The sequence below is a fragment of the Triticum urartu genome, chromosome 6A (genome assembly GCF_056163025.1).
Source record: "Triticum urartu cultivar PI428250 chromosome 6A, HENAU_Tu73, whole genome shotgun sequence".
Lineage (NCBI taxonomy): Eukaryota > Viridiplantae > Streptophyta > Magnoliopsida > Poales > Poaceae > Triticum > Triticum urartu.
Window position 1 is genome coordinate 570,140,032 of NC_141878.1, and position 18,362 is coordinate 570,158,393.

Consider the following 18,362-nt stretch of genomic DNA (forward strand, 5'->3'; position numbering starts at 1 on the left):
GGACGATGGTGTATGGGTTTAATTAAACCTCCCTACACGGCCATGTCGGTGAAGCGCAAAAGATTTTGTTGACTTGGCATGCACGTGTCTCTTAAAACAAAAGTGCACTTTCAATTTAGGTTAGTTCTAGAACTGGACTACAGATGGTTGCTCGTCCTCAAAGTAACTGGCAAAAGGCAGATTGATTTATTCTTGTCGAGATTCCGGACACAATTGTGTCATGCCGTTTCAATTTTTAACTACCGAGTTGCGCCGAAGGTGGTCGTTCTTCCACGCTAGCTTTTGACAAATGGAAAAGGCAAGCATGTTTTTTTTTTGAAAAAATATTGAAGGTAGACAAACAATTCTCTCCTCGAACGCAACCCAGGGAATACCGTGGGTGTAAAATGCAGCTTGGGCCTGGTTTTCGGAAGCAGAGTGGCTCGAAATCGACGGCCGAGGCTCGGCCACGTCGCCCTTCCGGTTCGAATCCGCGGCCCCGGAAGTCGACAGCAGAACCGAACCAGTATCGCCAAATCCGTCCAACAAGACCAACCTCAGTTCCGACGGAGACTCCAAGGCCATCGCCATCCACCCGTGCTCCGCTCTGATCCCAGATCACCCTCGCCCCATCCTCCGCGCGCTGCAGCTCTCGCCCCACGCGGATGGCCTCCGCCCTCTCCGCCCCGGCGGCCTCCGCCGTCGCCGCCGCCCGGTGCAAGGCACGGGCCCGCCTCCTCTGATGCCGAACGCGTCTGTCTCTCTGCCGGTGCGGTGGATTCTGAACCTTTTCTCTTTTTGTCGTGGGCGCAGGTGTTCGGAGGAGGAAGGAACGATGGGAGGGCCGGGTGCCGCGTCGGGGTCGCGAGGAAGGTGATTGGTCCGATCCTGTGTCCCCGCTCGCTCTGGCTTACCCAGATCCCGCATTTGATTTGTGAAGAATTGGTTTGGTTCTGTAACGCGACTGTGCTAGATGGTTCCGGGCCCTGTCACAGGTGTTCATGCGTGCACGATTTGTTGACTGATCCAATTCAGGGCTGCTAGTGGTTCAGTGTTCATATGCACGGTAATGCTCAGAATCGACTAAGCAAGCTCCTACATAGTCTGCACCGTGATTGGCAATCGTGCATGATGCTGCAAGCTTTTAGAACAACAGCGGTTCATGGAGTACCATGCACTGGACTGCTGGGGTGCCTCCTGGGATTCAGCCGTCACGAAGCTCTGATATATGCACATTTTCTGTTATAAAATTTCTGTGGCCTCGTAACTTGCTTCCTGGGCCAGTAATTCAGGACTGCTAGTGGTTTTACTTGCGGTGTTCTCGATTCAGGGCTGTGATTTCCAATTGTGCACGATGCCACAAGCTTTTAGAACCATACTGAGTCACGCGGAATCGTATCTGGGCTGCTGGTGCCTCCTGGGATTCAGACTTCGCATGACTCCGATACGCACCTTTCCTAGCAATTCAATTTTTCAGCGACCTTTCAGCTCTGCTAGTCGGGACAGAGTAGTAAGTACTCCCTCCGCCCGGAATTACTAGTATAGACGTATTTTAATTCTAGATACATCCATTTCTCTGACAAGTATTTCCGGATGGAGGGAGTAGAAATAATAATAATCAGGAACACTCTTAAGGATTCGGAGGATCGAGTGTCGTCTGTGAATAACTTCTGTTCATCATAAATCATAAAGTATGCTGACTTCTTTTGAGAACAAGCAGTCATTGACACATGAACAATCATGAAGCTGCGCTTTTATTCTGCACAGCTATAAACATGCGCGTGCTTAGTCCAGGCTTCTTCTGGTAGAAGTAGTTATACGTATTTACTGTACTTATAGTGATAGGACCACTCTAGAGTTGCTTGTTTCAAAGTTGAGACACATTGCAGTTGGTTGTGTAGCTGGTTAAGCCAGCATCTCTGTTTCTCCATGGATAATCCTTTTGCATGTGACGTCAGCTGTGTCTTGAAGCCTGGTGCCAGGTCAATATTTGACATCTCTTGATATGGTTTGTGTTTTGAAATTTAATTCTTCCTTTGCCGTTTTGGATGCAGAATACTAGCCACATAACGATGGCAGTTGCAGTAGATGCTTCTCGCTTTGAAGGAGTGCCAATGGCCCCTCCAGACCCGATTCTTGGGGTTTCGGAAGCATTTAAAGCAGACACAAGTGATCTGAAGCTCAACCTTGGCGTTGGTGCCTATAGAACGGAAGAGCTACAGCCCGCTGTCCTCAATGTTGTCAAGAAGGTAAGTCTAATCGTCCTTGGCATTTCCTGAATAATTTAGGTTCCTATTTTGATGTGCTACTGCTACATGTGGTAGGCTGAAAAACTTATGTTGGAGAAAGGAGAAAACAAGGAGGTACGATGGAAATTTTACAATTCGGATGATTTGGACTTGGTCATAAAGAATCATATTATCCTTCTCTTCTTTCACTGAGAATGAAAGGCTGAATGTTTTCTTTATGGTGCAGTATCTGCCTATTGAAGGCTTCGCTGCATTTAACAAAGCAACTGCAGATCTATTGCTTGGAGCTGACAATCCTGTCATCAAGCAAGGACGGGTATGGATTATGCAGCCCTTGCCATCGCTCTTGTTATATTATGACTGCCTGACAAGCTGTCACCTGAGGAGTTTCCTCTTATGTTTAGTTAACCTTATTTAGTAACCCCTCCTATTGTAGGTTGCTACTCTTCAGTCTCTCTCAGGGACTGGATCATTACGCCTTGCTGCAGCTTTTATTCAGAGATACTTCCCTGATGCGAAAGTACTTATATCATCTCCCACATGGGGTATGTATGGCGAACTGGGAACTGCAACTAGTGCTCATGACTTCATGTGCATAAGTCTATTTTTCATTGTTTTCTGTGGTGAATCTAAAAAATTCGTCCAATTTATATGTTAACAGGAAACCACAAAAACATATTCAATGATGCTAGGGTACCATGGTCAGAATACCGGTATTATGATCCCAAGACTGTTGGGCTGGATTTTGAAGGAATGATAGCTGACATACAGGTACTTAAAATATCTGTACCAAGAAAATTAACCATTATTCAAATATTGCTCTTTATATTGCTATCTTTAATTGGATGAACTTCGTTATGAGTAGTTTTGTTTTCATTCTATTGGGTTGCACTCACTGGCAGAGCGTCAGGTTGGGTCATGTGTTGTCCCATCCTTCTCTTCAAGCATTCTCTTAGGATTTGATTTTTTTTTTGCCTCACTAGCAACAAATGGACCGCTCTGCTGAGCTGGCCCCTTCCTGTGCTCCCCCAGTGGTTGCACTATTTTGTTTGAACTGCAATGGTTGCACTCATCATAGGAAACTTGCAATCTGGAAATGAAGTGACTTTTCCTTTTTACTATCGTTAACTTATGCACCAGTTATTGTTTGACCTAATGTTTTACTCTTTGCAAACTAGGCTGCCCCAGAGGGGTCTTTTGTTCTGCTACATGGTTGTGCTCACAATCCAACTGGAATTGACCCAACTCCTGAACAGTGGGAGAAACTGGCAGATGTGATTGAAGAGAAAAAACATATGCCTTTCTTTGATGTTGCCTATCAGGTGAGTCGTTTCATGCAAGTTTTTTTTTAACTTTATTTTCACAATTTGCCTCTTACTGACTGTTATATTTTCTTTGTAGGGTTTTGCCAGTGGAAGCCTTGATGAAGATGCATCTTCTGTCAGGCTGTTTGTTAAGCGTGGTCTGGAAGTGTTTGTTGCACAGTCTTACAGCAAGAACCTTGGTCTATATGCAGAAAGGATCGGTGCGATTAATGTCATTTGCTCAGCACCAGAAGTTGCAGATAGGTAACCATGTGTTCTAAATGGCTGCCTGCCTGCCTACCTACCTAATTTTTTTCCTTATCATTCTGTTAGATAAAATGCTATTTTGAATTTCTGCACTTTCATCCTGCACACTGTACGGTGATAGTCCTACTTAGGGTAAACCAAATTGCTGCAACAGTGTCTTCATTGTAAGAATATGTATGAATTGTCTATGTATTATGACGCTGGAAGCTTTGCAGGGTGAAGAGCCAGTTGAAGCGATTGGCACGGCCCATGTACTCAAACCCACCTATTCACGGTGCCAAGATTGTCGCCAACGTTGTTGGAGACCCTACCATGTTCGGTGAGTGGAAAGAAGAGATGGAACAAATGGCCGGTCGGATCAAGAACGTTCGGCAGAAGCTTTACGATAGCTTGACTGCAAAGGATCAGTCTGGCAAGGACTGGTCTTTCATTCTGAGCCAGATAGGCATGTTCTCGTTCACAGGCTTGAACAGACCCCAGGTGACTTTGCCTTTGAATCCCACAGATGACAAACTGTTTTGACGTTTTATCTTTGAATGATATGTCGGCAAAACGTATCATTGTGTAACCGTCTAAGTTCCCTCTTTCGTGTTTTGCAGAGCGATAACATGACCGATAAATGGCACATATACATGACCAAGGACGGGAGGATTTCGTTAGCGGGGTTGAACCTGGCGAAGTGCGAGTACCTTGCCGATGCCATCATCGACTCCTTCCACAATGTCAACTAGATTATGATTTGCGTCGCGGCCACGCTACTGCGATTAGTTCCTTCTATAGTTTGCTGGGATTTTTGGGTCCTTCCAGCTCGAGTTTTTAGTCGCGATGCTGATGACGTGTCCGGTGATTCAGAGGTACAGTAATAAAAATAATTTGGCAAAACTCACGGATGCTAGGCGCTAGGCGCTAGGCACTTGTACCGTTGTACGGTCCTTGCAAGCTTGTAATGCTGATTAATTATGTATGATGGCATCTCCAATTAGCCTTTTGAGTGCTATATCTCAAAGTTTCTTTTTTGGTCAAGAGGTATTATTATTTCTGGACTTTGATTGTTCGGTTACCGGAGCTCGGCATGGGCAGCTGTGTGTGTTTTCCCATGAGCAATGCCCGGAGATTATGGAATGCGTCGGGGCCTCTAAAATGTACTTCAAAGTTTTTCTCGGCTCACAAATTTTTTTCCGCGGCTCTGGGTCAATGGCAAAACCAGCGGGTTTCTGATAGCAACTGCTGTGCCCTCAGTGTTTTAAGCACCTACCGACTCTTGCGATTGCATCTTCTACTCTGCTGGGTGCTGCAAGTTCTTACGTACCAGCCATTCTGGCTCTCACAGCTGCAGCAGGTGATATGAGTACTATACAAATAATTTGAATCCAAAATCAACTTCAATTGCAAATCTTTTCCTAGTGTAGTCCGGAGATCTAGCAGATGCTAACCTGATAGAAATGAGTAGTTCAGACCACAGACTGCAGTTAAATGGGCAAATTTGTCCTTGCCAAAGGAAATCTGAAGAGTTTACATCGGCTCTTAACGCTGCTGAATATAGGGCGGAATAGGACGGTTGGCTGTTCTAGGAGCCCCAAGGATAGGAAAAGGTTTGACGGTTGCTCAGCACGCCAGTGAGAGCAACCGTGGACTGACAGAAAAACATCTGACATGAGAAGTTCTTCCATAAGGAACATCGTTACTTTGCCCGAATGAGCTCTTCATTCAACATTTCCAAGTTTTTAAGAAAAGTGAATATCACCCGGCAGACGCTTGAAACGATGAGCTACCACGACAACTACTTCACATATTAACGATGTTACTACATGGGGACCCATATTCTTGCTCAACCACATGCAAGCCGCAATGGCAGATCCAAGAGCTGAAAAAATAAATAAATCTGTTCTAGCTAAGCTACTGAGCCAACCAACAGGATCCGTGATAAGTTTCAGTAGTAACATCAGGGAGGACATACAACAAGTGATGAGTTCACCAAGAGCTACATTGTTTCAGCGTTATCAAGCACCATTCCCGAGCAGAGGAGTTTTGATCAGTGATTCTTCAGTTCAACCGGCGGTTCAGATCAGCGGGCTTGGAAAGCACGAATACCATCAGCAGCAAGTTCTGGCTTAGAGACGAGAGCTGTAGAGTCCTGCAAAATGGCAAGGCATGTGTTAGGCTGCAGCATTAGGCTTACAGTTTTGGTTAATCCTTCTGGAGTCACTAGTTTCAGAAACCTGGTAGCAATCTGATAGGAAATATATCCCGTGATTTAAATAGCAGCAGATAAATAACATGCTGGCAACAGAGTGGCAAAAGCTATATCATTTCTATAACAACCTCAACCTCGAGCATTTTGTGAGCGCACTATCCGTTGATCACATAAGTGCAGACCCATCATGCAATTTACAATTACGTATGCATCATGTGTTTGAGTGATGAAAAATTCAGAGCATGTCATTTCAGCATTTAACAAAGCTACAGGCCACATTGCCTTCAGGTCAGAAACAAAGAATGAACAGATAATTTTCTGTCAGATAGGTAGCAAAAAATGAATCCTGGGGGATCCCAAAAGCTAGTAGCTGGAGTAAATGCGGCGATTGGCTAAATGTACAAAGGTATAATGCGAGGTAGGTACCTTTGGCAGTAAAGCCATCTCCCCATTCTCGAAGGATGATAAAACAGCACCATGACTTTTAAGCCAATCAACACTTCCGTCTACTGCAGCAAAACCTAAGATTTTGGATACGTATTTAACAGGTATCTTGGTTGCGTAGGCCTTTGCCATACATTTTAAACCTTCAAATCTCATCTTCTCAAAGCAGAGACCTAGAAAATCGTAAGCATGTTCACCATTAACTACAATTAGCATAAATGGTAACCAACGGTTGTTATCAACATAGTCTAATAACCACATATCTGATGACCATTTGCATAAGAAAGTCTAGGAAAGATTTAACTTACACATCAGGTAGCCATTGAGGTTTGGAGCCACCTTGTAGAGTTTGAAAAATGATGCATAGTTCCCTGTCTGTATACTGTGAGCCACTTCTTTGGCATGCTTCACAGTTTCTTGCTGTTTCAGGTCGCTTGACAGCCTAGGAAACAAAATGAACAGTGTGGTCTTTAATTAGTGGCAAAACATTGGAGCAGTTATTCAGATTCGATACCTTACTTGCATAATGCACGAGGGCTTTTGTGCAAAAGATTATTTAAGTTGCCATAAGGTGCAGTGGCAGGTGACATATAATGGCTGTCTGGTTGAGTTACAGGAGTCGGTCTTATTTCTAGACAATAATACACCAGTATGTTATCTGATTTTGATGAATGTTAAAAGATCAGTTCACAACCACGGTTAACAGCATTTATTTGAGCAGGTTGTGTCTGTTTTGAAAACTCAATTATGACACTAATAGAACAAGGGTATACAACATATCTATTTAACTGTGCCAGTGAACCTATCGATGATATTTTTAACCGTACTAACCCTACTCTGTTTGCTTTTTATGTCACAATAAAAGGAAAAATATATACCTTCCAAGTTTAGACATCAGTTCAGTATTTTTGTCTTGAATCGCAGACAACAATATATCATAAGCTGCAAATTCACCATGATGGCCACCATTCCGCTTATTCCCATAGAGGCAGTGCAGCTTCGTGAGGCACTGAAAATCCAAGAAGCGCGCAAGAGCAATACCATGAGATAAGTGTGTGCAAATAATCACATTACGTACAAAAAAAGGGGAGCTGTAGCAGGGCTAGAGAACAATTTCACATAAAGAACATGTTTTCCCGAATTCTAATTCTGATAAGCTTGAAGTTGCTGATTATATATGCAAAAAAGGTACCAATTCTAACTCATGTACAGCCACAAATAGCTAATGATGCATAGAAGACAAACATAACAGATTTGCCATATATCTCAAACCAAGTATTCTTTAATATATCTCAAACCAAGCATTCTTTAATGTATCTCAAGGAGTACTAACCAAGTTAAGTTCAGCCATATCTCGATTGCACAACGCAAGTCTTGCATGATACTCATAAACCTGAAAAGGTAGAAAATGGTTGTAGAAGAGAAAAGAATATGTTAGAACAACAATGTAGTCTGGTGCCAGAAGTGAAATAGGGAAAATATAATTTGTGGGAATAACCTGCACAGAAAGTTCATCCTCTATGTTCTGGATAGTCATATCTTGACGAATTGATTTCAGTTGATCTGTTTTAAAATTATAGTCTTTACTTGAGACCTGGACAAACTTCAGGGCTTCTACAAGTACAAGCTTTGGTCTTATCTGAAAGACAGGAAAAGAGGTCAATTGCTGTTTAGAAGTAGCAAAAGGAAGATAAAAGTATATCAAAGGAAGAAAAGGAATTCAGAGAAACATGAGTAGTGGTTACTGCATAACTACAGTATTTGGCTCTGACATTCAGAAATTTGAACTTCACAAATAATAGTACTAAATAAGATAGGAAATCCATAGTAGTGGTTACTGTATAACTACAGTAATTTGACATACTACAGCAGAAATCAATGGCTCATAGCCAGATTTGCACAAGAATCAGTCAATGAACAGTTCATATACATATACAGTCAAAAAACAGATGTCATACATAGATGATCGAAGCTACAAAATCTTTCCTACATCTAATATAGCAGACAGACATTAGTCAAGTTTGGGCTGTAGCAGAAATTTTCTATCCAGGAGATATACCAACGATGCAATTTGCAAGCAGCTATTCAATGGCTAATGACTGATGCTGAGCTACAACATGGGATCAATAACACGGTCCGATAAAAGATGGACGGCAAGTGGGATCTGGGAACTATGATTTCAAGGCATCTTCTTTCAAAACACTCACACCAATAGCAATTCAACTGAAAGTTCACTGAAAGTCTTACCTTTGTTGCATCTGGAGGCCTGGTGAGACGGAAGTAGCCTTTCTGTACATCTGTGCACATCCCTACAATCAGACCAGAGGTGATAGTCCCATCTCCTTCATCCACCGTAGCTTCTGGCTTGATCTTTCCTTCATAATTTGCAGCTTCCGGTCTGACCGCCCCATTTGAATCATCATGCTTAGATTCCGAAGGACGCTGCGGCTCCTCGACTCCTGTCGACTTGATAGCACCTGCCACTTGCTTCTCCGACAGCACTCCGCGCACAGGGCGGGGCAACCTCTTCCGGGGGAATGCCTTGCGTCGGCTGCCGCCCGACGCTTCAGGCCCAGTACGCAGCGCAGGGAGTACCGAGCTCTGGTGTCCGCTGCCGCCCGACGCTTCAGGCTCGGTGCGCAGCGCAGGGAGTACCGAGCTCTGGCGAGGCGATCGCTGGCGTCCGCTGCCGCCTGGCGGCCCAGTTTGCTGGAGCCCGCCCCTCCCGCGAAAGAACCGCCGTGGTGGGAAGCCCCCTCTGCCGCCCCCGAGATTGTGTGGAGGCGGCGGGCCCAAAGGGTAGGGCTCCCCACGGTCTCCTGTCTCCAGGAACGAGCCCCCACGGTCTCCTGCCCCAGTCTCTCCATGGAGCGCTGCGTCCAGGGGTCATGGCCGTCAGACCCCGGGAACAGAGCTCCCTGCCGGCGATCCTGAGGAGACGGTGTCCATCGCCTCTCGCCCTCCAAGATTATGGCAGGGGAGCGCTCGGGGAACATGGCTCCATGGGAGAATCTTGGACGGGGTGTCGCCTCGAAGCCGTCGCCGCGGCCGCGCTCGACCGGGAAGGGGCCGGAGCGATAGAACGTGTCATCGCGGGACTGCACGTGACCGCGTCCCTCGTGGCGCCCTGGCGGCGACGAGCCACGCCGCCTGCGATCATCCAAAGCTGGTGTCCAATCCCTTGGTCTTGAACTGGAGCACTGGTGCTCGTCCGCAAAGAAAGGCGAATGCCCGCGAGGCAAATCCCAGTCCATTGGCGACCGCGGCAGGGAGCGGTTCGGTCGCCTGAAGTCATCACCACGGCCGCGCTCGAAACGACTCTGCCCCGGGAAAGAATCGGCGAGCTCCAAGAATCTCGTAGGCGTACCGTAGTTGCCCTCGCGGCTGTACTCCGGCCAGTCATGGTCCAAGAATCCATTGCCGAAGCTGTCAGCCTCCCTCTGGGGTCCCGAAGGCGGGGACACGCGCCATGGCTCGAATCTTGGCCGAGGGCCGTAGGGCTCCTCGCGGCTGTAATCGATGTAGCGCCGGAGACGAAGGGGACTAGGGGAGGCGAGGGTGGCCGCTCCAAGAAGGCCGCAGGAGGAGAAGGCGCGCCTGTCCAGGAGGGCGCGAAGTCCCGAGGGGGTGAGCGCCAGAGATGGCGGTTTCTGTAGTTGGCCGGCGATGCCTGGCGTTCCCTCTTGCGTGGTGGTGATCGGCCTAAGCGCCGACGAGGATCCATTTGCTTGTGGTGGCTGGCGGGTTCTTGGGAAAGTGTGGAAGAGGACTTGAGATTGGCTGATCAGAAAATTAGCCGTGGCAGGAGGGGCTATTTGAAGCGCCCTCGTAGGAACTCGGGCTTCTCGAGCCGTTAAGATTTGCGGCTGCGTCTTTTTTTTTTCCTTCTTCTTCTTCTGAAGTACCACTATGTACCTAAAACCCTGCTTAGTATGTTGGATATCCAAGCATGAAATTGCAATACAAAAGGCTGACCTTGCATACATTCTGGAACGAGATTGCGAACGGCTTGCCGAGAAGCCTTGATTCGCCTTGATGACAGCCGGTATGAACTCTGAAGCCTGGTTTCCAAGTAGGAAGCGTAGCTCGTCAGAGACTGTCATACGCCTACCTGACGGAGATATCCGCGGCATATGCATGCTCTGACTGAAAACTTCGCCGATGTTCCGCCCTGAAATTGCCAGGAGCAGCCAAACTTTGAGAAGAAGAATGCAGAGTCATGGCGGTTTATATTAATTACAGAAGGCATGAGGCCTGACGGCCATGGAAAAGGATGAGTTGTAGCTGTTGGATAATTAATTAATGTTGTCCGCATAAGATGATCTTGCCGATTTCATGCCGGCGACATAACCCTACAGTCGAACAGCGGGTATTTTTATAGTTGGACTATATTCCCGCCAACTCTTCCCACACAAGGTCAGCACAAAGCCGTTCACTGAAATGAACTCTGACTAGAGCCAGCTCCCAAATTGGGAATGTGGGATCAGAAGAGAGTAGAGGTGGCTATAGCCTAGAGATCCCTAACCAAAGGTAATGACCTCAAGGCGACGATCCTCCGCAACTATGCCTTGCAGATTCTGTCAAACCGGTAGTTATGTAGATGATGCGTTATTTGAAATGTAGTAAGGTCCAAATTATTCTATGGTCTAGGAAAATACACACCATATCCAGCAAAGTTAAGGAGACCGGCCTGCGAAATTTTATGGCAACTTCTATTCTTGTTACTCTTACTCTACACAAACAAGTTAAGTAGTTGTAATGCACGTGATATATCGCGTGTATTCACACCAGCTCAACTGACTACTCTAGCTTACAGAACCTATAGGAATCGCGATACATCAACTAGCAACGACATGGCAACAAAATCAACTGACTTAAGTTCATAGAACTTGAGCCATTAGTGCCGTTGGACAAGGCTGCAAGTCTACAAGAAGCAAAAGTTAGCAAGACAGTAATCAGCCCGGGAGCAAGTTCTGTTCAGTAGTTCACTACAACATTGCAACTGAAGCAACTATGAACTACCAAAGCGAGCCAGCAACAGCATGCTAATTAAACAAGATTAAATTACATGGGCAGGCAGGCTGCTGGTGGTGGTGGTACTAGCACCGGCAGTGTGTACAGACTAGTGGAAGGTCGGATCCTAGACATTGTCGCGAGGGATGCGCCTCTGCCCTCTGGGAGATTCTGTCGAGCGCGTGGCGTGCCCGCGCTTGCGGGGGTGTGCCTGCTGACGCTACGAGAGGCTCGGGGAGACAAACAAGAACGAAATTGACAATGGGATCGGAGCAATCGACGAGGGAAAGCTCGATTCTATTTGCAGGGGAGATGCCCGGGCAAACAAAAGTAAGAAAATCACGGGATGGTACGAGCCGAGCACCTGCGGCTGGAGGAGGAGCGCAGCCACAGGCCAGAGCTTGCCGACGCGGAGAAGACGAGGAGCACGACGCCGGCATACCGCCCAGGATGGCGCGAGCTCCAGGTCCTTCTTGGCACCCCCCGTGCGCGCGCAAGTCGCTTGCTCTGAGTCCCGCCTGTTCGCCTTGTCCCGAGCGGCGGAGCCGCCGCGGCCGCGGCCGCCTGCTTCGGCCGCGAGTCTATGGCTTTGGGATGCCACCATTAGTTTTTTTTAAGGGAAGATGCTACCTTTTTTTGAGATTATAGGGACTTTTACTCGATCGTAAACTAATACTCCCTCCGTCCCAAAATAACTTTCTTAAGTTTAGTATACAATTTTATACCAAACCTAATACAAAATTAAGACACTTATTTTGGGACAAATGAATATAAAATTATTTAAGGGTTGTTTAGATAAGGAGAATATACAAAACACGATCTCTATAAATAGGAAACGGTTCTAATAATCATGTCTTTTACGATACCCAAATTCTTTAAAGTGCATGCGCATTTTTTTGGCAAAACGAGCAGCCTGACTCACAACACATGCATGCACTTAATTTTTTTGTCTGCTAGTGCATGTGACCGTGACATTAAATGCGTCACAGTGCTCCTTTAGTATGGAACAGATAGATTCATGTACATTCATTTTGGGTTCTTAAAAATTCAAAAAAGCATATCTTTCCAACCGCTTGTTGGAATTCAAATTTGTTTTCACTGTTGAAATCCTCGCAACGAGATCTTTCAAACTAGATCCCGCATGAGTATATTTTGACGAAATTTTTTCGATGCCAACTTTAGGGGCTATATTGTGCAACATTTAGTATTGATGATGCAACTTTAGTACTGCATGATGCAACTTTTTTCAAAATCAATTTTAGAGCTGTACGATCCAACCACTGATGAGGCTATAACATAGCAACTAACAACCGACTTTTGTGATGCGCAACTAGTCTACTGTCCCAGTCAACTATCTAGTAGTAGATGTGCAACCCTCTCCTACCTATTTATGGATGCCTACTGTTGGCACACCCTGCCCCACCTTCCCTACCAGCGATATGTGCAACTTAGTATGTTGTTCAAGCCAACTATCTATTAGTCGATGTGCAACTCTTTCCCCTCCCTACTTGTGAATATGCAATTTTGGTTGGTGGGGGCAACAAACGGAGTTGCATATAGTCTTCTAGGCAGTTGGCCAGGTAAACATACGAAGTTGCACATCTCATAGGCAGGGAATAGTTGGATGGTGAAAATTCCACGTTCACGAGGATAGTGAAAAGTTGCATATAGACATGGCGCTAAAGTTGCAAATCTTACTAGCAAGGGTGGTTCGAACCGGTTGCTAGAAGGGAAAATTACACATACATGGGGTACGATGAAAAGTTGCACATCACTGCTAGATAGTTGGCCGTTGCAGTATCCAAAGTTGTACATCCAGTACTAGAAAGTTGGCAAATGCAACAAACAGTGAAAGCACATCCACGGAAAAGGAAAAAGTTGCACATCAATTACTAGGGAGTTGGCCTGAGCAACAGACGAAGTTGCACATCTCACTAGAAGGGGTAGTTCGAGAGGGTGGAGGTGACATCAGTGAAAATTGCACGTCCACGTGCAGTTTTTACTGATGGCGCCTCCACCCCCAAAAGTACCCACTTGAAGTGAGATGTGCAACTTCGTCTCTTGCCGAGGCCAACTGTCTAGTAGTTGACGTGCAACTTTTCTCCTACACGTGGATGTGCTTTCACTATTTACTGCATCGGCCAACTGCCTAGCAGTAGATGTGCAACCTCGTATGCTGCGATGGCCAAATATCTAACAATGATGTGCAACTTTCTCTTGTATCACTCATGGATGTGCAACTTCGTGGGTTGCCCCGGCCAACTGCATAGCAGACTATGTGCAACTCCGTCTATTGCCCCCGCCAACTAAAACTAATATGTATCCACAAGTAGCGAGGGGAAGGAGTTGCACATCGACTAATAGGCAGTTGGCGTGGACAACAGACTAAGTTGCACATACCACTGGTAGGGGAAGTGGGGAAGGGTTGCACATCGACTATTAGGTAGTTGGCCGAGGTAGTAGACTAGTTGCACGTCATAAAAAATTGATTGTCATGGTTTCTTTGTTGCAATACCATAAAAATTGGATCATGCAGCTGGAAACTTGGTTTTCAAAAAAGTTGCACAATCCAGTACTAAAGTTGCACCATGTAGTAATAGAGTTGCACAATATAGCATCAAAGTTGGCATCAAAAAAATTTCGTCAAAACATATCCATGCGGGATCTAGTTTCAAAGATCTCGTCGCGAGAATTCCAATAGTGAAAACGGATCTAAATTCCAAAGCACAGTTTAAAAGATATGACTTTTTAAAAATTTGAAAACCTGAATAAATGGACATACACATCCATGGAATAATGCGGTGTCTTGTCCATGTGACCATCCTAGTAGTATATGCCACATCACGAATAAAGATAAAATTTAGACCATAAAACTATTTCCTCTAATTGGTGTGTACACACTTTTTAGAATTTAGGTAAAAAAAGATGCAGCCGATGCATGTGGACCATTTAATATGCATGTCAGTTGGATATTTTTTGTTTAACTAGTTGGGATCAGAGGAATCTTTCCTAATCAGGACAAGGGGACAAACACTTTCTATTGATAATCGGACGTTGTGAAGCGCTAGGGAGCCAACGGATGCTGGCTAGACTCGTCCTTTACAATAATGTTATTTTCAATACGAAATATGTAAATGGCGAACGAACTAGTTTTCGTTTCAGATACAAACAGTTTCAGATACAAACACGTTCGTTGTCGTCGATATTTAGATCATGCGATTGCGTGCGCTCCTCATTTGTTTCTCTCCCACGGATTTCATGCTCGCTCCCGATGATTTCGCTTGCTATCATATTTCTTTTTGATGAAATGTACCGAGTGCTATGTTTCATTTATTAAGAGAGGAACCAGCAGAGTCGGGAAATTACAAGGGGATATTGGGAAGAGAAGGAACACACACTGAGAACAACATAAGAGTTACATGTTGGGAAGCATTGCATGGAAAACAAAAAAATTCTACGCACACACAATGATCTATCTATTGAGATGCATAGCAACGAGGGAAAGAGTGTGTTTACATACCCTCATAGACCGTAAGCTAAAGTGTTTCTCAACGCGGTTGATGTAGTCGAACTTCTTCGTGCTTCAACTGGTTAAGTACCGAATGCATGACACCTCCGTGTTCTGCACACGTTCAGCTCAGTGACGTTCCTCGCCTTTTTGATCCAGCAAGTTTTCGAAGTAGTAGATGAGTTCCGTCAGCACGACGGCGTGGTGACGATGATGATGAAATGACCCTCATAGGGCTTCACCTAAGTACTACGAAGATATAACCGTGGGAATAAACGATGAAGGGGGGCGCCGCACACCGCTAACAATTGTCTATTGTGTGCTAGGCGCCCCCCTTCCCCCCCCCCACACACACACACATATATATATATAGGTGGGAGTGAGGGAAGAGCAGCCAAAGGAGGCGCCCAAGTAGGAGGAATCCTACTTGGGGTCCCTCCCAAGCCACACCCCACTCTTTCCTTATTTGAAGTGCGGGGAATGTGGTGCCCCCCTTTTCCTTTCTCCCATGAGAGGGAAAGGCAGGACGAGCTAGCCCTCCCCCTTTTCCTTCCCTAGGGGTGGCTAAACAAGGGAGAGGGTGCACCAACCTCTTTGTGGGCTGGGCTATCCCCTCATTTGGCCTATAAGGCCCATATCTTGCCGGGGGGGGGGGGGTGGCCGGAACCCCTTCCGGTGACCCGATTCCTTCCCGGTACATCCCGAAACACTTCCAGTGTCTAAATACCATCGTTCTATATATCAATATTTACCTCTCGACCATTTCGAGACTCCTCGTCATGTTTGTGTTCTCATCCGAGACTCCGAACAACATTCGGTCACCAAAACATATAACTCATATAACACTATATCGTCAACGAACATTAAGCGTGCGGACCCTACGGGCTCGAGAACTATGTAGACATGACCGAGACACCTCTCCGGTCAATAACCAATAGCGGAACCTGGATGCCCATATTGGCTCCTACATATTCTACGAAGTGTTGGGGAACGTAGTCTATACCTACTATTAAAAGGAGGTGATATTCTTGGTTTCTTCCCGCTTCGTTTGGTCCTGCTTCAATTAATTTCATGTAAGCTATTTGGTTTCATTACTTGCCATCCATTTTGGCTCAACAGAGGAAGCCCATCTGGCGGCGCACTGTGGGCCAGGTCGGAGAAAAATAAAATTGTCGAGTCATAACCTACCAACCGGTCACGCATAGTTTGTCCAACTGACCCAGCTAAAGATATGACTGGATTTATTTTTCTCCTGTTGCAACGCACGAGCCTTTTTGCTAGTAATTTCAAAAAAAATCCTACGCACACACAGGATCATGGTGATGCATAGCAACGAGAGGGGAGAGTGTGTCTACGTACCCTCGTAGACCGTATGCGGAAGCGTTGGCACAACGCGGTTGATGTAGTCGTACGTCTTCACGATCCGACTGATCCAAGTACCGAACGTACGATACCTCTGAGTTCTGCACACGTTCAACTCGATGACGTCCCGCGAGCTCCGATCTAGCAAAACTTCACATGAGAGTTTCATCAGCACAGCAGCGTGGTGATGGTGATGATGATGCTACCGACGCAGGGCTTCTCCTAAGCACCGCTACGATATGATCGAGGTGGATTATGGTGGAGGGGGGCACCGCACATGGCTGGGAGAGATCAACAGATCAACTTGTGTGTCTATGGGGTGCCCCTGCCCCCGTATATAAAGGAGCAAGGGGAGGAGGCAGCCGACCAGGGAGAGGCGTGCCAAGAGGGGGAGTCCTACTCCCACTAGGTGTAGGACTCCTCCTTTTCCTAGTAGGAATAGGAGAGGGGGAAGGAAAGGGAGAGGAGGAGTAGGAAAGAGGGGGCCGGCCACTTCACACAATACATAAATATATCATACATCATCCAGAATACAATCAAGGTGCGACTACGGAACCAACATAAATAAAGACAACCCCAAATGCTAGATCCCCGATCGCCCCAACTGGGCTCCTCTATTGATCATCCGGAAAAGAAACATAATAACGACATGAATCCTCGTCGAACTCCCACTTGAGTTCGGTAGCGTCCCCTGCACTGGCATCATCGACACCTGCATCTGTTTGGAAGTATCTGTGAGGCACGGGGACTCAGCAATCTTACACCCTCGCGATCAAAACTATTTAAGCTTATGGGTAGGAAAGGTAGTGAGGTGGAGCTGCAGCAAGCACTAGCATGTATGGTGGCTAACTTACGCAAAAGAGAGTGAGACGAGAAGCAAAGCACGACTGAGAAGCTAAAATGATCAAGAATGATCCTGAAACTACTTACGTTCAAGCATAACACGAGACTGTGTTCTCTTCCCGGACTCCACCGAAAAGAGACCATCACGGCTACACACGCGGTTGATTCATTTTAATTAGATTAAGTGTCAAGTTTTCTACAACCGGACATTAACAAATTCCCATCTGCCCATAACCGCGGGCACGACTTCCGAAAGTTCAAACCCTACAGGGTTGTCCCAACTTAGCCCATCACAAGCTCTCACGGTCAACGAAGGATATTCCTTCTCCCAGGAAGACCCGATCAGACTCGGAATCCCGGTTACAAGACATTTCGACAATGGTAAAACAAGACCACTAAAGCCGCCTGATGTGCCGACAAATCCCGATAGGAGTCGCACATATCTCGTTCTCAAGGCACACCGGATGGGCAAGACGTCGGGTTGGCATAAACCCTGGTTGCCCAGGGGGCGCTAGACATCACCCAGTTTGGACCAACACTCAGAGGAGCACTGGCCCGGGGGTTTAAAATAAAGATGACCCCTGAGTCCGTGGAACCCAAGGGAAAAAGGCTTAGGTGGCAAATTGTAAAACCAAGGTTGGGCCTTGCTGGAGGAGTTTTATTCAAGGCGAACTGTCAAGGGGTTCCCATAACACCCAACCGCGCAAGGAACGCAAAATCAAGGAACATAACACTGGTATGATGGAAACTAGGGCGACAAGAGTGGAACAAAACACCAGGCATAAGGCCGAGCCTTCCACCCTTTACCAAGTATATAGATGCATTAAAGTAAACAAGATATAATAATGATATCCCAACAATATCCATGTTCCAACATGGAACAAACTTCATCTTCACCTGCAACTAGCAACGCTATAAGAGGGGCTGAGCAAAGCGGTAACATAGCCAAACAATGGTTTGCTAGGAAAGGTGGGTTAGAGGCTTGACATGGCAATATGGGAGGCATGATAAAGCAAGTGGTAGGCATCGCGACATAGCAATAGAGCAAACAACTAGCAAGCAAAGATAGAAGTGATTTCGAGGGTATGGTCATCTTGTCTGCAAAGTTCTCCGAGTTGACGAAAACTTGATCCTCGTAAACGTACTCAACGGGTTGCTCGATCACGCACTCGTCTCCCGGCTCTACCCAAGGCAAGAGC

General features: G+C 46.2%; 2 protein-coding genes across 6 annotated transcripts; one reads left to right on the forward strand and one right to left on the reverse strand.

Annotated features, from left to right (window-relative positions):
- The first annotated feature begins 517 nt into the window (after positions 1 to 517).
- On the forward strand, positions 518 to 4,822 carry ASP5 (aspartate aminotransferase 5). Of its 2 annotated transcripts, XM_048680589.2 has the most exons (12): positions 520 to 701; positions 793 to 852; positions 1,310 to 1,489; positions 2,034 to 2,228; positions 2,304 to 2,342; positions 2,455 to 2,544; positions 2,665 to 2,773; positions 2,890 to 2,999; positions 3,407 to 3,550; positions 3,630 to 3,796; positions 4,015 to 4,279; positions 4,399 to 4,822. In XM_048680589.2, exons 1-12 carry the CDS (start codon positions 645 to 647, stop codon positions 4,528 to 4,530), a joined length of 1,548 nt encoding a protein of 515 aa, XP_048536546.1. In that variant the 5' UTR covers positions 520 to 644; the 3' UTR covers positions 4,531 to 4,822. The 2 variants fall into 2 exon arrangements, with proteins under 2 accessions (XP_048536547.1, XP_048536546.1); XM_048680590.2 differs by lacking the exon at positions 1,310 to 1,489 and having other exon boundaries at positions 518 to 701.
- A 741-nt stretch (positions 4,823 to 5,563) lies between these two features.
- Positions 5,564 to 12,058, reverse strand: LOC125515151 (SAC3 family protein A). Of its 4 annotated transcripts, XM_048680591.2 has the most exons (7): positions 8,685 to 8,890; positions 7,936 to 8,076; positions 7,771 to 7,830; positions 7,316 to 7,446; positions 6,746 to 6,879; positions 6,420 to 6,610; positions 5,564 to 5,933 (listed from the first exon to the last, which is right to left on the reverse strand). In XM_048680591.2, the coding sequence occupies exons 1-7, from the start codon at positions 8,742 to 8,744 to the stop codon at positions 5,865 to 5,867; spliced, it is 786 nt and encodes a 261-aa protein (XP_048536548.1). In that variant the 5' UTR covers positions 8,745 to 8,890; the 3' UTR covers positions 5,564 to 5,864. The 4 variants fall into 4 exon arrangements, 1 of the variants encoding a protein (XP_048536548.1); XR_015608911.1 differs by lacking the exons at positions 5,564 to 5,933; positions 6,420 to 6,610; positions 6,746 to 6,879; positions 7,316 to 7,446; positions 7,771 to 7,830 and adding exons at positions 10,422 to 10,608; positions 11,815 to 12,058 and having other exon boundaries at positions 7,939 to 8,076; positions 8,685 to 10,352; XR_015608910.1 differs by lacking the exons at positions 5,564 to 5,933; positions 6,420 to 6,610; positions 6,746 to 6,879; positions 7,316 to 7,446; positions 7,771 to 7,830 and adding exons at positions 10,413 to 10,608; positions 11,815 to 12,058 and having other exon boundaries at positions 7,939 to 8,076; positions 8,685 to 10,352.
- Between the last annotated feature and the right edge of the window lie 6,304 nt (positions 12,059 to 18,362).